The sequence below is a fragment of the Sebastes umbrosus genome, chromosome 22 (genome assembly GCF_015220745.1).
Source record: "Sebastes umbrosus isolate fSebUmb1 chromosome 22, fSebUmb1.pri, whole genome shotgun sequence".
Classification (NCBI taxonomy): domain Eukaryota; kingdom Metazoa; phylum Chordata; class Actinopteri; order Perciformes; family Sebastidae; genus Sebastes; species Sebastes umbrosus.
In genome coordinates this window covers 9,655,540-9,677,553 of record NC_051290.1, presented here as the reverse complement: position 1 = coordinate 9,677,553, position 22,014 = coordinate 9,655,540, and the positions used below count along the sequence as shown (strand labels likewise).

Below are 22,014 nucleotides of genomic sequence, written 5' to 3'. Positions count from 1 at the left end.
GGGAGCCAGACTGCTACGGATAACGCAACCTGGCCAGCGCGCATACAGGATATCCATCATATGAACACACTTCTGTACGCTGGTTGACTTGCGTAGCGAGGGAGGGTCTGTTTTGGGGGAAGACGAGGGAGGAGAGGAGAGGTAGGAGGAAGGGGTGGAGGGGGCTGGCACCGCTCTCCAACATCAACACAGATGGAAATCATTTGTGTCTCAACAAAAAAAAGGACCGGTCCACATTCTCCTGTAGCAAAAGCCGAGGTCGGAGCCTCGCAACGGCCCCGTAAGGACGCAGCCGATGATGATGTGACTGGAAAAAACACTGACTTTTAATGTTTGCAGAAAGCGCTAAAACAATTCTCGCTTTGCCGTCGTTTTCTTTGCGGATTGCAGTGACGCAAGCTGCGTTTCTCCATCTCCATCTCCATCTGGATCGATTTGTTTGCTTCATGGAAACACACATAATTTACTGTTTATTTTTTCAGGACTTTTTATTCAAAACTACTTGACAGCCGGATGGAAAGCGTCCATGTGGCTGAGGCAGTAAGCTGGTCGATGACAGGCGTGTATTTCATGCCAAAGATAAAAGAGCAATATTAGTGTAGCATAAATCTCGGGGTATGAAAAGAGACAGAAAGAGAAAGAGAGAGATTATTGTAGTCCCTGCAAGACTTCAGTGGGCTTTTGTCACACTTAGTGGTCATTATGACCTAATTAGAGCCAGACCTTTTGTTGAGCTTAAATACATGTGTGTGTTATGTGTTTGAGCGTGGTACATGGTGCAGTGATCCTCCTCCTTAGATCGCTGGAGTGATTTATGAGGTGAGGGGTGTGGAGAGGATCAAACTGACTTGAAAGTGTATACAGTATGTGTGTCTGAGCAAAGCCACCAGTCTTAGTCATTCAAGCTCTTGCACACAGAGTTTTTTTGCTTTAAATTACATTTGCAAAAGGTGATCTTACTAGTGTTAAACATTTATCAGAAAATTAGTCAATGACAGTTTTATAATTGATTATTAATAGCAGCTTTAATAATCAAATGTTCCATCACGTGACTGAAAAACAGAATGAAGGGATTTCTTTTACCAGAGCTAAATGCTTTGAAAATTACATTCAAAATATGTTGAATATGTTTTATTTTACTTTACTATCTTACTTGCACTTGCCAATGTGGTACTTTTAACCCTATATGGTGTGTTTTTTCAAGACTTGAATTCAGCTTTTTTTTATTTCTTCTACGTATTAGACTTTAATTTTGTTTTACAATGACTTTCCTCTTTATACATACACACACACACGCACACACACGTGCACAAACACACACCCATACACACACACTAAGGGGAAGGCCACAGGGTGGTTCAAAGCAGACCGGATCGAGCTTGATAAAACTAAAACAGGGCCCTATGGCTGTCTATTTGATTACTGGATATCCTGCTGGGTCTCCTGATCCCTAATGACATTATGTTGTGTGCGTGTGTGTGTGTGTGTGTGTGTGTGTGCGTGTGCGTGTCTGTGTGTGTGTGTGTGTGTGTGTGTGTATTAGAGTCAATAACAAATCCGCCCCTCGGAAAAAAAAACCTGTGCTCTCAGCTACATGGTAGGAACAGTAAGGATGTATTGCAATAATGTAAATGCTTGAACGACAGGCTTAGCTGTGTTAGTTTAAAAGTAAGGATGTTCCTAACGACTAATTTCCCTGACGTTTAAAGTTTAAACTCAGACTATCGACTATAGTTTAATAGTAAAAAAAACACCACATATAAAAAAATAAGGCTCACATATAATATATTTCTGATGCACACAAATATTTCTTGTTGTAAATAAATGTAATAGAAATTCACAAATATGTGTATTTAAAAGTATTTTCAACTTTCATCAAAACATACATGGATGATGTGACATTGTATATCCAAGCTGTTGAACCTGTATTTATAAAGCGCTCGTCATGTGTAAACTTCATTGTATTTGTGTGTAGTTTTTTTTTTGAGACTCCCCTGAAGTGCACCGATCCACAAATAGGGAATCATCTGTAGCCAATCAGATGTCTCCCTCCTTTTCAGCCAATCATATAAGCGTGGCCCCCACAAGTGTATGTATGTATGACTTGCAGGAAGACCCGCCCCTGTTCTACCTCTGATTGGCTGCTGGCTTCTAAAGGCCGAGGTAGGTAGCCTTTTTTTGTGTGCATTGACAAATATTTTTGTGGAGTCATTTATATATAAATCATGAAATACATTTGTCTATCCTTCTATGTGCATTCATTAAAGGTCCCATATCGTGCTCATGTTCAGGTTCATACTTGTATTTTGTGTTTCTAATAGAACATGTTAACATGTTCAAAAAATACATTATGTTCCTCGTACTGTCTGCCTGAATATACCTGTATTCACCCTCCTTCTGAAACGCTCCGTTTTAGTGCATTTCAACGGAATTGCAGCGCAATTGCGTTACTAGGCAACAGTTTGGGTCCATGTTTACTTCCTGTCAGCTGATGTTATTCACATACATTGCAACAGGAAATAAACTGGGACACATTTAGAATGTTTACGTTTAAAACCGTGTAATGGTCTAAATATTGTATATTTGTGACATCACAAATAGACAGAAATCCTAACGGCTTGTTTCAAACGTGCAATTTTCTGAATACGGGCTGTGTGTATTTCTCCGTATATTGAGCGTTTTGATAGTTTAACAGTATTTATAACGCGATTAAACCTGATTTATAATGTAAAAGACATGAAAATCTCACTTTTTACAATATGAGACCTTTAATACTGATCTGACTCTATCCATTGGAAATCCACAAAACTACTCCAAACTAATTGTTCCTTATATAACAGTGAGTAATCAAAACGGCTGCCACAGGATTTTGGGGTCGACAGAGCATTGATGGAGGTTCTAAAGCCGCAGGCTCTCAGTGTTGGTTTGGCTCGCCACTGAGCCTTGACGGGTCACAGACAGACCGTGGCCAACCGTCTCGTCCTCCTCCATACTTCCACCAGGGTCTCTCTTGTCTATTTACTGCACTTACATTAATGAGTTAATGCATTAACTGCATTTGACATGTTAAAACCTGACTAGGTGTTGAGTGTTTCATCTGCACTAAATCTTCTTCTTTGTTTCTTGAACTCCCGACACTGTTTACTCCTTTCTCTCTTTTGCAGTCTCCTCCACCCATCTATCTTTTTGTCCACTCCGCAGGCTGAAATTTATAAAACTTAAAAAGGAATGGAGAGAGGAGAGAGATGTTTTCTCTCCGCCTTGACATCTTCTCCAGAGGTCAGTGTGGGAATGTGATGAATGATAATTTCAGAGCAGAGAGACAATAAAAAGACAGTAGCTGGGTCTCCGTCCAAGTATGTTTATGAGTGTTTTACTTTACTACTCAGTCATTAAGGTGGTGAGTAAAAATGTTATCGTTGGAAATGATGAAGGTTTTGATGGAGCACAAACACCAGACCTAGGTTGTAGAGAACTATTTAAACCCTCATTTGAACTGCTTTAACAGCTGTTAGCAGCCTTTGCTGCTGGAGACTGTGAGATGATCTCCAAAAGCTAGAAAAGTGGACCTTTGAGTGACTGTTTGCAAGGTCCAGAATGAACTTTGATGCTACAGTTACAAAAAAACAACAACTATTGAGGTTCCATACCTATCCCTATTGCTAAGTGAATTTCTATGCAGACGACATCTTTCTCAAGTAACACCGAATTCACACCGCAGTGGCGAGGTGCGGTCTGCGGCGAGCTGCTATGCAATGACCGTGAAAAGCTGCAGAGGCCGCTACGCTCGTCACAGTAGTCGGTGTTACACAGTGGTCGGGCAAACGTGCCTACTTGGCAATATTTCAGATTCAAACCCAATGCTATAAGGGAGCCATAACGTTAATGAGGCAATCGCCGCGAGTAGGACGGAGCAGCCAGGTAGACGCAAAAGCTGAACCAGAGAGGCTGGACACACAGCCACCCGACGGTAAACATCAAAGTAAGCGCGCTACACATATTGACCGTCATCTTTTCTTGTAAAATGGCCGTAGTAATCGGTAACACTGCTGTTATTAACCGGTGGTAAATCACATCCCTAGCGGTCGCTCCCGAGCTCAGCGTGCTGCAGCCATTTGATTCTGCAGCGAAGTGCAGCCAAATTAAAAGTTCGGGAAAAGTTGAACTTTTAGCGACAAAGTGCGACGAGAGAGGACCCGCAGCCAATCGGGAAACAGATCCTATGACTCCTGTGACATGTTGACCTGTGTTACAAAGGCCTGAAACACATTAACAGCGCTTGCCTGATGTGAATTCGGCGTAAGTTTGCACAAAATCATCATTTGACTTGTGGTCGTGTGTGTTTATGTGGTGTGATTATGAAGCACTTTATGATGCCTTTTTTTACTTTCACTTTTCAAAAGTTGTTTTCATTGCAGGACGGGGAAAAAAAATAAATGCAACAAAAACAAAAGAGTCCAAAACATTGCTCCGAAGACAGGAACAGAAAGGCAGAGGGACATCACTCCTCCTCACTCCTCACTCCTCCTCCTCCTCTTCCTCCTCCTCCTCCTCCGCTCTCTGCTAGTTTTCCGGGAAAACCTCGGCAGTGATTTCCAGACACACACTGGGGTCACCAGAGGAGGCTGAGGCTGTGGACTGCTTCTAATTACAAACTGCACTGTAAGGCCGTGTGCCTCAGTGTGTGTGTTCATATGTGTGTGTTTGACAGAGAGAGAGAGGATGTAGAACAAGGTGTTGTGGCTTATTGTTATGGTGAGAAGGCTTTGCGAGCCATCACAGCCACCTGCTTTCTATCAGAGGCATCTGCTCTGACACCAACGACACACACACACACACCATGTTATTCCTCAGCTGCCATAGTAGAGATGTTATAGTCCTCGTTGACTGTCAGGGTGATGCAAGGCGCTGTGTGAGAGGAAAACAGACTGAAGCCATGACTAGCCGTCCTACTGCTTAACAAGAGACTGTAAAAACACCCTCAAACACATCACACACAGCCTCCACATCCCACTGTATTACTATATCTCACATTTATGGGTCTAAAAAAGCCCAGAGGTGTGTTTTAATTCGACTTTTGACCCCTTTATACATACTACTTCGCTGTGAGGCTGGTTTATTATCAAGTTAAGTTAACATGATAACGCGTTAACACAAATTCGAAAAAGACAGCGCTGGTGCTGGTTCCTGCGTCGGCAGAATTTCATTTCACAGTCATCACCTTCATGACCATGACATGCGGCTGAAAGCTCCCGAGTAGACCTTGAGTCGAGATTTGTTATATGACTGGCAAGCGAACTGCATTACGTCGTTCAAATCAGAATTCTGCATTACATCATTCCGATCAGTCAGCGTCGCCATGACAACAACTCTTTCTGTTATTCACCTGAGAGTTGTCGGAGTGTCAGCAGCACAGCAGCTCGGCTGAGCCAGAATTAGAAAGAAGGAGACAAACGAGACTCGGCACAAAATGTTACCATGTTTTGTAGGAGGCACTTTAAGGTCATAGGTCATGGGGGTCAGGATCGAAGTCTTACCAGCCAGGGTTGAGGGATCTCAGGGAGGGGCATCTGAGGCGGGGCCGGCAGACCGCTGTGGATCTCCGACTTGAACGAAGGCTCTGGGAAGGAGGAGCAAGTTTTAGAGAATGAGAGAAAGTTCTTAACTATACTATACATACACATACTGGGGTCCCTAAACAGTCTTGAATTGCATACATTTTGCATCACTGTAAAGCTGAGACTTGTGGATCCAATCGGCCCAACTGGACACTTGACCTCACTGTATAAAATGACCTGTGGTGACCTCTAGGATAATCACAGCCTCATGAAACTTTACAGCCACAAACTAGAGACCTAGAGCATTCAGAGGATGGATAGCTTTCCTAGGTAGATTGACAATAAGGGGGGGTTTCTGAGCAGTTTACACAACAGAAGTGCTCGCCATCCAATCGCCGAAGATTGCAAATTCTTGCAGAAATCTCCAAATGTCAAAAGTTTTTTGATACCAAATCACAGCATGGCTTTTTCTATGGTGTTTCTCAAGGTCATAGTATGTTTATGTAATATTTTGGAGGGATTATTGATAATTTTTTATTAATTCTCCAATGGTAAAAAACGGTTAAATTTAGCACCAAATCTGTGTACAACCCAAAAATGAATGCAACAACTATGAGACATAATAGAGCATGGGGATGACCATTGCAAACTTATATCATAATATTCTAAACCCTGATACCCTTTCACAATTTAAATGAAAAATAAAAAATGTTTAATTAATTAATTATTATTATTTTTATTGTTGATTTATGACTAGAACAACTTGACACAGTGTGGAGCTGATAAATCTGTGATAATAAGGTTTTGGGTTTAAATGAACATATAATAACATACAATACTAAGGGAGGAGTGAAGTCGTTTAAGTTATGGATATCAATTTTCTATTTCATGCTGTTTTCCAACTGTATGTATTGGTAGTGACCATGTTGGGGTAAGTTGTATGTTTGTTTGAGAAGGTCGAAGGTCACGAGAGTTGCTGCCCCAGGCTGGTTCCTCCATGCAGGGAAGTTGATGTCTTCCTTACTGATTGTGAACATAGTCCATTACGCTTGCTTTGTTTCTTTGCAGGACACTTTTACAGATAACAAATGCAACAATGCAAAATAGCGATAATTTGTTTTTGGCTACAGAAGAAAAAATAAACGCTTTCCCTGAGAACCGTGAGAGAATCACGATCTCAAACTGTGATTGTCGTTTTATCAAGAATCGTGCAGCCCTGCTACAAAGTCCAGCTCTATCTCCAGAGTGTTTCTGAAGAGCTGTACGGTGCAGGGTGGCTTTGGAATCTCACCTTTATCTGAGAGCACTCTGTGGAGGATGTTGGAGAGGTGGATCTTCTTTTCCCGTACCCCGGCGCTCAGATACTCCCTGTCCAACAGGTCCAGGAACAGACGAAGCTCACCCACCAGCTCCTCCATCGCTGCAGCACAAACACAAACACAATAGATATAGCACCTTTAAATTGGGGCAGTATATATAAAGACTCTGAACAAAGCAAAGCACAGTTATGTAACAGACAAGCTGGCACTAGGTGTCAAGCTAAGGAGACTCCAGCAGGCTGATAGCTGCTCGGCAGGAGCAGACCTGGCAACCCACCTGACAGACACATTACATGCAGAATTATAGCTGCAGGTGGAAAACACACCACAGAAAGCAAAACAATAGGAGGGAATCCAAATACAGCGAGAAGCCGAGGTATGTATGTGTGTACAGTACTGACTGTGCTTATGTCCATACACCTTCACATGCTTTATACACATATATCTGAGAGCTTGTTGTGATCTGGATGGCATCACATCGAGTTCATAACCGTGACTCGGAGCTGCCACGCTCTGCACAGCGATGCGAAGGCACTCCGATAACAAGCACCTCTCTCAGACTCAGGGTCCTGGCCTGTTTTTTGGTGCAAGTCAGGCTTATCGTCAACATGTGATCATATCCGAGGTGATGATGACATCACACTGGAAAGCAGCCGCAGATTGAATGGGGGCAAGTGGAGTTAATGATGATATACGTTTATTTTGGTTTATTCAACCTCTGTGAAGTCAGGTGAAGTTACCGGAGCTCCATGTTTCTTATCTAGCTATACCCGGCTGCGTAACACATACTGATATTAGCCTGACCCCTCTGCTGCAGAGCAGCTGGAGGTTCAAGAATGCCTTTGAAAGGAGCTGTTGAGGCAGGTTGAAAACCTGTTCAAGCTGCGAAATTCACTGAACCAATGAGTTTCCAGTCACAAGCTGGTTTCTTATCGTAAGTGTGGTATTTATTTGCTTCCTGAACCCCACCCTCTCCCCATTAGAGAGCAAGGTCAATGTCAAAGATCAAGATCAAATCCAACAAGTGAAGAAGCAGAGATTCATCCATTCAAGGTCAAAAAGGTGTCACATTCTGTCGTACTAAAGGCACTAAATGAAAGTAACAAACACAGTTCAGCACCAATTAATCAGTTACTCTATAAACAACTATTTTGATTTGGATTAATACTAAGGGTGTCACGATTACGGATCTAAATCGGAAATCGATCGAAATTAGCATCCGATCTCGATCATCAAAATCAAAATCAGGATCTTTGATTGTTTTTTTTTCCTCTCAAAAATCACAATGACCAACGTAAGACACCATGTTCTGAACAGACACATTATTAACAGAAGTAACATTTGCATTTTGGAACATAAAACAGCAAACTGAAACTACTCAGTCCAGCACTCGGGATTAGGCAGGCATGATGGGAAATGTGGGCCGTCCCTGTTGGCTAGCGGACTTTAGTTAGTTTCCTTACTCATCATAGCTCTTGTACTCTTACTTGGTTTAATGTTAAGTCACTGCATCTTCTAACAGAACAACACCACGGTTGAATTTCAGCTCAACATTGTTGAATCAGAGCATAAAACCAATGATAAGTTGATCTTTATGAATCAAGAACCCATAGTCCAACAATGGCATGTTTAAATCGAAAAACGTATCCTGACCTTAGAATTAAAAGTCAAATCGAAACGAGGATTTGGGGAATTGTGACATCCCGAATTAAAACGCTTTCAAGCAAAAATGCTAAACATTTCCAGGTACCATCTTCTCGGTCATTAAGATTTGCTGCTTTTCCTTTGTTTTATGTGACAGTAAAGTCATTATCTTTGGGTTCTGGACTGCTTTTCTGACAAAATAAGACATTTAAAGACATCACCATGGGCTCTGGGAAATGTTGATTGTAAATGTTTCACTACTATTACCAATTCTGTCATTTTATAGGCCCAAAAAATGATTCAATAAATCAAGAAATGAATCAGCATATTAATCCATAATGGAAAATAAACGCTACGTCCAAATGGTTCACACGCAACGTTTTGCCACAGTTGATTCATACAACCACCTAAACATTAAAACTAAACATGACGAAGATTTCAAGGCCATGAAAACTACCAGGAAGTCTGCCGCTTGACCACACAAACATCCTAAATGGGAGTGCGTCACCATACCTCCCAAGATGTCATGGGGTTCCTTAAGGGCGGCACATGATGTGCATCAACACACAGACGTCTATTGTTTAAAATGAAGCTCACAGACCAGCGTCATTGCATCACCATATGCCATTATCCTATTTCCCAGCACCAATGCTTGTCAACACCCAAGAGAAGCAGCAACTATATCACATTATAGCTTCCTGAAATGACCCACCCAGGCTGCGGTACCTGGACTATGTCCTCTGGTGTGGTCAGTCAAGAGTTCTGAGAGAAAGTCAACAAGTCATGATGGTCTTTTTTGATCAAGACTTCTAATATTTTGAGGTTCATTCCTTACAACTAAGCAGCCACATGCTGGATTAGAATGTACCAATAAGTCTTTTTGTCAGGGACTAGATGTTCTCGCTACTTTATGCCAGGTATCTGCGATGACGCAACGCACCCCTTATACCTTCTTCAAAACATGTCAGATCTGATCGTATTTCACTCTGCCTATCACACAGGTATCTACGATTAACCAACAACAGGTGAGCGCTGCAGGTAGCTGGCTCACGACGGACAAAGATTCTTCCCAAAACTTTTCATCAAGAGTATCTCAGAGTTTAAGACAATGGATTTCTCCCAGAGACATTATATAACGCGATCATAATTCATTATGAGAGCGGCGGGAGACGTTGGGGAGTGTTTGAGAGCAGCTCTCTGGGGGCTGGACACACGGCCGCTTTCACACATTCCTCACTAATCTGATTATCCAACAGGAGAGAGGGAGGTGTGGAAGGGAGTGAGAGTCAACCAGCCAGGAGAGAGAAAGGAGGGTAGAGCTCAATGGTGTAGAAAGGGAGATAAAAAAAAGAGAGAGATGTCTAATTTGCTTCTAACTTGGAGCCAAAATCATAAATTGAGTTTTAAGGAAAATTTTACTAAAACTCATCTTTTGGCCATCATTTCTATCAGGTATACCACTCACTAGGGGTGGGCGATACATTGAATATAGTCTGTAATTCTCTCTCTTTATTTGTTTTTACTTATTAATATGTGTATGTATGTTTGTATGTATATATGTATGTGTATGTATATATGAATATATATATATATTCTTTCTTCCTTTTCTATTCTTTTTTTACTTTCTCCTTTTTTAAATTTATTTTATTTATTTATTTTATTTTATTTATTTTATTTAATTTATTTATTTAATTTGTATTTATTTTTTTATTTTCTTGACTTGTATTTATCACAATTGTGACTACTGTTATTTTTTATCATATATGCTAAGTTTTATTCATGCAATTATCTTGAAAAAAAGGAAAAAACTCAATAAATATATTGTTTAAAAAAGAATATAGTCGATGTTTCGGTGTATAAAACGACTATATCGCGAGCATCGATTAAAAATTGTCATGTAATGTTTTTAAGCCACTCCGCCGGCATGAGGCTCGCTTTGGTATTTCCTTACGGCGGCTCCCTCTCTCACACACACACACACACACACATACGTCATAGACTCTGCGCCCATCCAGCCCACTCTCCTGGGTCAAGTGTGTGTGACGTATGGCGTGTTTTGGTCTGGAGGGGAAGCAGAAGGGAAGCGAAGAGAGAAGAACTGAGCCCGGAGAAAACGAAAGAACTGATGCAGCAAAGTGAGTACGGTAGCGACACGACAAAAAGAAGGGCCCCGAGCCGGGTTTGAATCTGCGACCCTCTTGCAGTGAGGCGGCAGCTTACGGCATATTTTACGTTCCGATTTTTAAACTTCCAACGTCACAGATTCAAAAAGTTTCCTGTGTGTGCACGGATTGCCTGACATGCGTGGATCAGGTTACATTTGTGTGTGGAGTTTTGAGACTATTTTTCTATAAATTTCCAGCACCACACAGATCCACAACTGCATGCAGCGTTCAAGTACTAGTGGAAAACTGGGATATCTGGGCTTTTCGGTGAAATTGTGTATAATTTCAACGTGGGAAAGACGTTTTTCTAAATAGACTGAATAGATCATCACCTCTCGATTAGAATACATACATTTACCAACTACTGTATATACTCAGTATACAATACAGTAGCCTATATAAATGGTTGTTCTTCTGCAGACAGGAGAGAACGCTGAACTTCCCGGTGCTCATCCTCTGAAGTGAGTACAAGCTAAACCACCTGTTGTAAGCAAAATGTGTATGCTTTGCAATATGAATATAACATATAGGGTATAATGTATAGCATCCTATACATAAGGGTCATAAAGTCATCTACACTCATCAAACACTATTGCCTCTAAATAAGAGAACTCCCAGCATCATCATCCTCCACAGGGCTCTGAAGCATCTTGAAACTTGACTTCACGGTCAGATGGAAGCATCATCAATCATGTCAATCTGTCAGTCTCTATTTAAAAGGAGAACAATTCCTCCTTACTCACACCTACCCTGGATCACTTTCACCATGCCCTGCTTTTATATTTCACAGAGAACAACCAAGCTCTCTTCGCTGCTCCATTTCACTGGTTCTTAGAGCTTTGTGCAACCTGTACAGTACTTCACCTCTACTGGGGTGGTCAAAAAGCTAACCCTGTGTGTGTGCATGTGCCATTAAAACCTAAAGAAAGCTCTCTAGATCACCAAAGACGTGGAGGGGAAAATGAAGTGGCACGGAGCGAGAAGGACCACCCTCAAACAAGGCCCGAGGGCGAGCAGAAAATACCTCTTCATGCAAACAAAACCACCCGCGCCCTTTCTTCAAAAACTCACTCCATATAACAAAGCCAAGTCGTAACCTAGGCGGCCCCGGGTTCGAATCCGACCTGTGTCGCTCCCTCTCTCTCTCTTCCCCTTTCTAAAACTGTCCACTGTCGTATCAATAAAGGCTTGAAAATGCCCAAAAGAATACTCATTAAAAACTCTCTCCTGTTTCTCTTTCCCGTTCTCTGGCATTCAGCTCCCTGCTTCACTTCCACTTTCTGTATTCTTTCCCTCTTCTTGTCATCCCTTCACTCCAACTCCATTGTGCATAAAGACATACATGTATATGTGCATGGATTGCATACTTTGGATAGTGCAACTCATTTTTTTTTTACAAAACACATTTCGATCAGTTGTCTAATATTTGCAAACACGTATCACACATATTCATTTAATTACAGATGTATTCTTAGTGGCGTTGGGCCGCTGAGAAGAAATTCAAACCGGTTCGATATTAAACCAACAACCGACCGGACCATTAGGGTGTCGTACTAGACTCAGAAGCCTCTCTACCAAAACTCAGAGAAGCGTATATAAGCGCTAAAATGAGAATAGTTGGTCCACCTTAAAAGGTCAGCCCACCTTAAGTGAGCCTGGGCCAAAGTTGTAATTAACTTCGGTTCTAACCCATTTCACTTTAATCAGCAGGTGGCAGCGAGCAAGGCACGGGTCTTGAGGAGTTGTAGCATTTATTCACCGACAAATAAACTGTACACACACTGCACTGCTACGTTCAGTTATAGTATACTTATCTCTCTCTCTCTCTCTCTTTCACTCAGAAACTCATCTTTTCTCGTCACCCCAAACAACACATGTACCTTCTAACCTAAAAAATGAGACCTTCTGCGACTTTCTGGGTTTCTTTTATCAGCCTGTAGACTGCTTTTAATGTGAAGAATGCGCCTCACTGGTTTGACCGATGCTCGCTCGCGTCTGCGTAGTGCGAGCACAAGGATGAGCAACGGGGCGCTGACTGTCGTTGACTGGCTCTCACCACATTTGCTGTTTCAACACTTGGCTTTGTATGACAAATGATAGGAGCTCTCTCCTAAAAAAACACTGAATCCCTCCAACCCCACACACACTGAGACGCAAACCCACGAAAAAAAACACCTCGACATGTCGGAGGGATGTTTTCACTCGCTGTGAGGTATTCACACTTCCCGGAGCTCAGAACAAAGGGGGTTTTCCTGGGTGAAGTGTGTGTGTGTGTGTTTTTTCGCGAGGCAACGGGATCATGTTTGGGTCGCGGAGAGAACTCGAGACCCTGCGGCTCTGTTATTGTTGTCGGTGCAAAAAATGCTTAGCCAGTTCGGAGGGGAGGAGTGCTCTTCCCAGAATACAGCTGTTGTGATTGACAGCCCACTGACAGACGCTATCCCACTCGGAGTATGTGTGTGTGTGTGTTTTTTAGGTGTCTGTTTTTTGTTACCGACAGCGTCTTTAACACTTCGGGGATGTGTTTAGTCTGGGGATTTGACAAGCTTTCAGGTCAGGATCTGTCTCCACACACACACACAAGGCTTAAAAGACTTTGCGTCATAATTTAAGCTTCAAATATCAGTGGTTCTACAGTGACACACAAATGTGTCTGCCAATAACAAACTATCATCATCATCATCATCGGTCTCAGTCTTGCCCGGGGTCAATTTTCGTAATGAAAAAAACTTTCTGGCAGCAAGAAGAGAAATTTTCTGGTTTTTTTTCCTGATTTTGTCGAGGCGGCTGTGGCTCATGAGGTAGAGCGGATCATCGCCCGGCTCCTCCTCTACACATGTTGAAATCCTTGATAGGAATGTCATGAGGACTGATAATTTTGGTACCAAATCAATGCCAAAATTCGGAAAACTTGACGGTACTTGTTTTTGAGACGCAATACTCACGCGCCCTATCTTTTCCCTGATAATGTGATATTGTGAACAACACATCCGTGTTGAAATCGGCATGAGGAGAGCTAGTTGATAACATTAACAGGAGGTGCCATTGATTTACATTATGATACATTCAAGCTCTATTCAGTAAAAAAAACAAAAAACAAGTAAAAGGTAAATTCTAATGTTATCATGATGTGTTTAAATGTAATCTTGTAAAATGCAGTTTTTACTCTTACACTCCTTTATTACCGTTTGCATACTAGTTTTTGTTAGGAAGTTAAACTGGTCATAATTCTCTTTCTGTTATCTATTTGATATTGAAAACATCTCCTTCAAACAACTGGATTTATTCAAGTTTCTCACCCAAAAACTCAAGTTTACATTTGAACACATCAGGATAGCATTAGACGTTACTTTCACCCAATACTTAATTTTACTGAATAGAGCCTGAACGCGTCGTGATGTAAATCAATGGCACCTCTCGTTAAGCTCTCGTCCTGCCGATTTCTACGTGGATTTGATGCTCGCAATGCAGCCTTATCAGGGACAAATATAGTGAGTTTACTGCGTCCCAAACAGTCTTCTTACGGTACCATCAGGTCTCCACATGTTAACATATTACATAGGTATAAGAGCAGCGTGATGATCAAATTAAAAACTGACATTAAAGCTGTTTGGGGAAACATCTGCTGTTTTTTCTATTTCTAAGCTGTAGCTGTATGTTCCAGGTGATAGACCCAACCCCAACCCTAACCCCAACCCCAACAGATGCATGAGAAGCCTAAACCATTTAATGAGCCAACCAGCCAATCATCTCCAGTGAGCACTTTCTGTGGTTTCTGGGAAACTTAATTGCATCGTGGCTTTGAGAGTTACAGTAAGATGGTGGTTGTTGTTAATGGAGGTTGGTTTATGGTTTTGGCATCGTCATGGTTACTGCCTCCGATGAGCCACCAGAACACAGCAGGGCATCGCTGGAAAGCATTCATTTGGGACACACGATTAAATAAGCGACTACACACGCAAACATCCTACGTTTCCAACACTGACAAATATGACAGCTTTCACATATTCTATTCCAATAATGCAAAAAAAGGCCGTATGTACTGGTAAATCTGGTCTGCTGCGCTGCTGGTGAAAAGCTGTGAAAGTCGTGTGATATTAGAGTCGTAAATGTTTCATAAAGGGTTTGTAAAGCCTCGACTCGCAGAGAGAGAGAGAGGGAGAGTTGTGAACACATCAGAGGACGGGCCGATGCTGCATTAGTTTACGATGAAAGACAAGCTGTCTCGCTCTCTCCCCGTTTCTCAGGTCTGTAATTATGAGGTTTGTGTGTTTTCTTCTTCCCATTGGACATGCCAAGCAAACATCACAGAGCGGGGGGCTGACTGCTATTGAACGGTACAGGTGGTTTCGCCGTACGAGCAGATGCCTCCCCGACCGCAAATACACATCTGCAAAAAAAAAACCTGATGTGAAGAAAGAAGAGGGGAGAAGAAAGGGGGTTAGAGACGTTAGAGATGGAGCAACGCTGACGGAGGTTTACTGAAGATATGAGAGAAGAGGAGGAAACGGGGTGGGCGAAACGGGGCTTCTCCAATAGCAGGCTAAAGACAGAGGACGGCGATGATGCTCCCTTTGGTATCTCTTTAAAAGAGATAATTAGAGGGTGCTTGGTTAAAAGAAACCACAGGCCCAGGAAAAGGGAGATGGGGTAAAAAGGGAGGAAAGGGATCTGTATGGAAGCTCCCAGCTTTGGGATTCTATCTTCTGGTGGGAATAAGGGACATGTGGTTTCCTTGATTGGACTGGGAATGGTAGCTGCTTGGGTGTGAGAAATGAGTATCACATTGAACAGAGCTTTTTCATTAGTGAGGTTATGGAAGTTGCAGAAGTACCAAGCTGTCATTCATTTATCCACTGATGACATAACAACCCAACCCAGATACAAGAAGCCGGGCTCTGGAATTAGCACAAACTGGGGATGCACTGATGGTATTGATGACTAATCCACACTCAAATACAGTTTCTTCATTAATGTCATTAGAAGATCAGGATGTAGTATTTTAAAATCACCGCTATCGGTTTTTTGATCAGCACCGCAAAACTCCCTGGCTGATGTTAGACCTGTATGACTTAGGGGCGGCTGTAGATCAGGGGGTAGAGCGGGTCGTTCTTTAAAAACAAAGTTGGCGGTTTGATCCCTGCATATTTATGTGTCCTTGAGCGAGACACTGAACCCCAACTTGCTCTCTGGGTGCTTCACAGCAGCCCACTGCTCCTAATCCTTAGAAAGGGTTAAAGGCAGAGGTCACAAAAAATAAAAAAAAATGTTTTTTGTTTTTTTTTATAAATATTAGGGCTGTAAAGCAATTCAGATATTTAATCACGATTAATCGCAAATTAATCGCAGTTTTTATCTCTTCAAAATGTACCTTAAAGGGAGATTTGTCAAACGTTTAATACTCTTATCAACATGGGAGTGGACACATATGCTGCTTTATTCAAATGTATGTATATATGTATTATTACAAATCAATTAACGACACAAAACAATGACAAATATTGTCCAGAAACCCTCACAGGTACTACATTTAGCATAAAAAAAATATGCTCAAATCATAACATGGCAAACTGCAGCCCAACAGGCAACAACAGCTGTCAGGGTGTCAGTGTGCTGACTTGACTATGACTTGCCCCAAACTGCATGCGATTATCATAAGGTGGGCATGTCTGTAAAGGGGAGACTCATGGGTACCCATAGAACCCATTTTCATTCACATATCTTGAGGTGAGAGGTCAAGGGACCCCTTTGAAAATGGCCATGACAGTTTTTTCCTCGCCAAAATTTGTAAGTTGCGTTAATGTATTGAAGAAATCGGTGGGATGCTCTCACTGTCATCTACAACATCTCTCCGGTGTCTCTCGACAGCTCCAGGCCTTCTCATCTATCAGATGACAAACAAATCCACATAAACACATGGAAATGACACATGCCTACATATTATGTGCTCACGAGTGCGTCCATTTGTCCGGCCCCTTGCTTTGTTTTTTGTTGTTCTCTTCAGGAGGACCTCCTGCTGTGTTAACCCCCCCCACCACCACATCACCCCCACTACATTATAGCTACACCCCGTCATGGCACGCCGCTAATGCAGCTTTGGTCGTGTAATCCTAAAAAGCTTTGTCCAAGACAGACAGACAAGCCTAACAAGCTAACAGGCTCATCCTTTTAACAACAATAAGCCTATTAAAAGACGCCTGGTGAGGCTCATCAGAAATGATCCTCTCTCAATGGACCCAAAAGGTAACCATCAAGACTAAATAGCACTATTTTAGCTTTACATTTTGAGGCAGGAGTCCAAAGGTAAATGCTTGGGTGATGATGATGATGAAGGTTGAATCAGTAGGCCGGTTGCCAGTTGCGTTCCAAGCCATATGAATCTGTCCTTGGCATCCATCAGGTTTCGTGCCCCCCCCCCCTTCTTCTCCCTGTGTTTTTCCAGATGAATATTGACACAGGGGGGAAGGCCGGCAGGGCTATGATTAGTCGGTCTGAAATTAAAGTCTATGTTCCCGCAGGCCAACTTACTGACAGGCCGGCTTTGGAAGGATAGAGGGAGAGATTACAAACTCATTTCTCCTCATCTCTCCTCTCTACTTCTGGGATTCGTCTTCCCCCACCACCACCACCACCACCACCAAAAAGGAGGGGCTCGCACATGAAAGCTTTTAAACTTCAATCATCTCGGAGGGCGAATGGGCTTTCAGGACGAGGGTTGGGGAGGGAAAGCAACCCCCTCCAACCCCCCAACTCTAAAGCAGAACCAAATGGGCCAAGTGGGCCAGAACGGTGACACTCTGTACCCGTTCTGCCCACATCACACACCCCCCCCCGATTAATTGCTCGTCAACTCGGTCTTTCCGTGAGGAAAGCTGTAATAATAAATGGCAATAAACACTTAAACACTTGTGCATTTTCTGCCCCCAAAACATGGCACCCCGTAAGTGGGAGAGCTCTCGAGCGAGGACTTGTTGAAAGGGATTCCTTGACTCGCCAAAATAGCTCACTGTGTTTCCACCAGCAGCTCAAGTCAACGGTGGAGAGAAGAGCAAGTCAGGGACCAGTACAGACGTTGGTCTTCTTCATGCTCAAACCCACCAGCTTTTATCACAGCAACAGTTTGGACCGCAACTATGGAACCGCTGAGATCGTGGAGGCGGAGTAAATCTGAGCAGATCTTTCTAGCAGAGTTCATGTTTGGGGTCCTTTGACACTGTTGACCAACCGCAAACCATCTTTGTGGTTTGAGACCCACAAGTAGTCACTACATCACCAAGCACACAGCATCACATACGTGCCGCTTCCTGGTATGACTGCTCCTCTGATCACATATTGTAAGATGGGAAAACGTACAGTCTGATTACATATTAGATAAATAGTACTACTAAAACATATCATTATCAGTATTACCATGGGTTTAAACATGTCCAATAAGTGTTTCTTTTTGAAACCTGAAAAGAATGAATTCATGGGCAAACAGGATATTTCTAGACATGGAAATGCTAAAATTAGATTTCAATTGGGAGTATAGGGCTGTAACAGTTTTGTGTATTCACTCCGAACCGTCACAGTACGGGGTTAAACAGCCACGTCCAGAATATATGGTATGTAGATTGATGCACATAGTCCAATGCGGAACCAAAGTTCACAAGTGTTGAGTCCCGCCTGGAAACTTTTAGACGTTCAGTGTAAGCAACATTTAGCACAACAAGCTGGTTGCCGTGCAAGTCGGTCATACTACAGCTAACGCACATTCGACAGCATCGCCCAGATGTGCCGATCAATCAACGCTCCTCCTGATGCACAATTTTAATTTTGTTTTATTCTATGTATTTTGTATTTTCCATTTCATAGCATAAGACATGCTTTTCAGTTTAATAACCTATTGTGACCTGTTGCCTTTTGGGAAAGTGTTTGTACAATGTATACACAAGTGTTTGAAATATTCCTTATTTTTTTATGGACATAGTTTACCAAAGTTGCCAGTGTTTGTCTCTATTTGCACTACAGTATTTTCAAAAGAAATGTAAAGAAATGTATTCTTTTTTTCCGCTGTACTGAACTTGTACCGAACCTTGACTCCAAAACATTGGTATGAACCCAACCGTGACCTCTGTGTACCCCTATTGGAGTACAAGGCTACATAAAACTTCAAGGCCTCCATCTTTACTAGGCAAACCACCATAAACCAAAAAAAAGAGTGAAGCATTAACTACTGGCTTTCCCCCTAAAAGTGATTTTCGTGATTCCCATTGGTAAATTGGGTAAACTTGCTGGGTTTACCATCTATTACATCCCTGCATATTGGTTGTCATAAACTCCCGTTGGTTAAACCCCTCGTCCAAAGTCAACACACGATCTGCTACATTCTCGTGTGCCGCTGAGATGTGATTACAACCCCTTCTACACAATGGATGTCTGTCAGAACCTCACCAAATGCCAGGCAGAGAAGCGCCGCCGTGGGCTACCTGATACCCTGCAGCTGCTGGCGGAGGTCCTGTTATTGTGGGACGCCATTCGCTGCTATACAAGCAGGAGAAATTAGAGATATGGAGCACATTTTGTGTTGTCATTCCGGGATCATGTTAGGAAACCTGTGGGCGGTGGCGGTGGAGTTACCCCGATGCTGACCTGGACTTTTGTAATATGGGACTGGGCACTGGCGGCTTTAGTCGAGCTGGGAAGTAAGTGGATGAAAAGTGATGCTTTTAATAACTTTTATGTATAGAGCTGTTGAGGTGGATGAACTATGACCTGATGGAGGGAATAAAAGATAGGATTTACCAATTAATTTCATTCAAGTAGCATTTAAGTCAGCCTAAAAGTCTAATCCGATACCAAAAAGGTGGTTAGACTGAGTGAGGTAGGTATACCTTTCTCCTGCTGTTGGGTACTACCAAGTCTTGAAGGTCACGTTTGTATTATTTCAAATCTAGGCCATATTATTTTATGTTTCAGTAAAGCATGCAACATATTATGTGCTGTTGATGTATCTACATCTGTTGTCTAGCAATGATGAGTTAATGAAAACCAGACTTGTTTTTTAAGGTTACAAAACTAGAAAAAAACAATTAAATTACATAACAATGGGCTGAAATGATCATATAATAACATCAAACTCTTCAGGATACAAGATTATGACAACTTCAACACCAGAAATAAAAAGCAATGAGGCTAGTTTTCACTTTGGGGGTCACTTTGAGGGTAAAGGGGGAATCTTGCAATATTGTATTTTCCATCCATTGAGTCAAAAGATGCTGCTATTAAAAGTCCAAAATGAAATCTGTCTTGGGTACAATCTAACAAAGCATCTACTCTCCAATGTGGCCTACAAGCTCTCCTGTTAATCCATGATCACTCCACCAAATTCCACTGTGGTAGGTAGCCTGAAACTAAGCCGAAAAGTTTCAATTTAATCAATCTACAAGGAATGCACAGCTCGTAAAAATAAAAGGTCAAGCTCTTAACACAAAAAAGGTCTCGCTTCACATTTACGAGGTGTGCATTTGTGCATATAAAGGCCACATTAAATTGCCAGATGATTGAATGGAGCTTGGCGTGAAGTTCCTACTACATAGACACTAAACAAGCGACCGCAATGACACTGTCTAGAGCCAACTGTCTCTCCACAGTCTCTCCTCCCTCTAACCTCCTCCCACCCATCCAGTCAGTCAGAAACCAGCCCATCTTTGTAGAAATATTGCTCAATTTGAAACAACTTTTTCAGCTGGAACTGGCTATTGACAGATGACACATCGCTGTTTCTATGAAGATAATGTTGACACAACATCATCTGGGAGGCGCGATGTGCTCTACGTAAGATAAGATAAGATAGGATAGGATAAGGTAAGATAATATGAGATATTCCATTATTAGTCCTGCAGTGGGTAAATTTGCAGTGTACAGCAGCAAAGGGGATAGTGCAAAAAAAACAAGATGCATCAGCTAACACAGTAAAAAAAGAGCTAGACAAAGTATAACAAAATATGAACCATTTAAATATAAAAATAGGAGCAGTATATACAGTATTGACAATAAACAGACTATTAACAAAATTGCGGAAAATGTGGGAAATGATATTGCACAATGAGAATGAAATGTGTATAGTTTCACCCCTATAATGGTATATATATCCAGCAGATACTGATACAATAGTTTACTGTAAATCCAATCATACTGTGTAATAAATCAACTGTAGCAATTTCACAATAAAAGGTTTGTATTGAAATTGTTACTTTTTAGCAAAACAAATGCTTTTGTATAATAAGACTATTAGTCTTAATGTTATAGAACATGGAAAAAACTACAAGTAGGATGTGGAAGTGGATACATAAAGTTTCACCCTATAATGGGATATATATTCAGCAGATACAGATAGTTTACTGTAAATCCAATCATACTGTGTAATAAATCAAACTGTAGCAATTTCACAATAAAAGGTTTGTATTGAAATCATAACTTTGAGCAAAACAAATGTTTTTGTATAATAAGACTATTAGTCTAAATGTTATAGAATATGGAAAAAAACTACAATACAATATTAAAAATACAAGTATATGCTATGAAATGCCCCAGAAGCAGCAGGCCTACAAGAGAGCACAGGGCTATAGAAAGCCAGACCGTTATGGAGGTTGAGGTTGACTCACCCCTGCTGGAAGTGAACAGAACAGGGTCGCTCCTCATCGTGAAGTCTCACTCATCTAATCCAGCCCAGAGGTAAAATCCACACACAGAGAGACACAAACAAAACCAGTCTGTGCCTTCACTTTCTAACCTTCCTTCTCTACTAATAAACCGGCCACTGAAACGTCTCTCTGTTTCCTTTCAAACTTTTTTCTCCGGATCTTTCTCCTCCTCCTCCTCCTCTTTCCCTTCCTTCCTCCTCCCCTCTGAACGCCTCTCTCTCTCTCTCTCCTGCAAACTGCCTGCATGGATACTTATGCTGCATTTAAAGACCATCGGAAATGAAACAACTCCCAGCCTGGATTATGGATTTATCTTAAAGGTCCCATATTGTGCTCATTTTCAGGTCCATACTTGTATTTTGTGTTTCTACAAGAACATGTTTACATGCTTTAAGGTTCAGAAAACCCTTTATTTACCTCATACTGTCTGCCTGAATATACCTGTATTTACTCTCTGTCTGAAACGCTCCGTTTTAGCGCATTTCAACGGAATTTCAACGGAATTGCGTTGCCAGGCAACAGTATAGGTCCATGTTTACTTGATGTTATTTACATACACTGCAACAGGAAATAAACTGGGACACATTTAGAATGTTTACGTTTAAAACTGTGGAATGGTCTAAATATTGTTTATTTGTGACAT

At 41.8% G+C, this 22,014-nt stretch overlaps 1 protein-coding gene across 3 annotated transcripts in view; it reads right to left on the bottom strand.

Moving 5' to 3' along the window:
- The window catches only part of afap1 (actin filament associated protein 1), a 52,495-nt gene extending 30,926 nt beyond the window's left edge, over positions 1-21,569 (bottom strand). Inside the window, exons 1-3 of one of the 3 annotated variants that reach the window (XM_037757768.1) lie at positions 21,333-21,569; positions 6,850-6,978; positions 5,538-5,620 (exon numbers count right to left, since the gene is read on the bottom strand). In XM_037757768.1, the coding sequence (XP_037613696.1) occupies positions 5,538-5,620; positions 6,850-6,978; positions 21,333-21,369 (249 nt within the window). In that variant the 5' untranslated portion in view covers positions 21,370-21,569. The remainder of the gene's footprint in view (positions 1-5,537; positions 5,621-6,849; positions 6,979-21,332) is intronic. The other 2 variants (XM_037757767.1, XM_037757769.1) reach the window with 2 other exon arrangements.
- Positions 21,570-22,014: the final 445 nt, after the last annotated feature.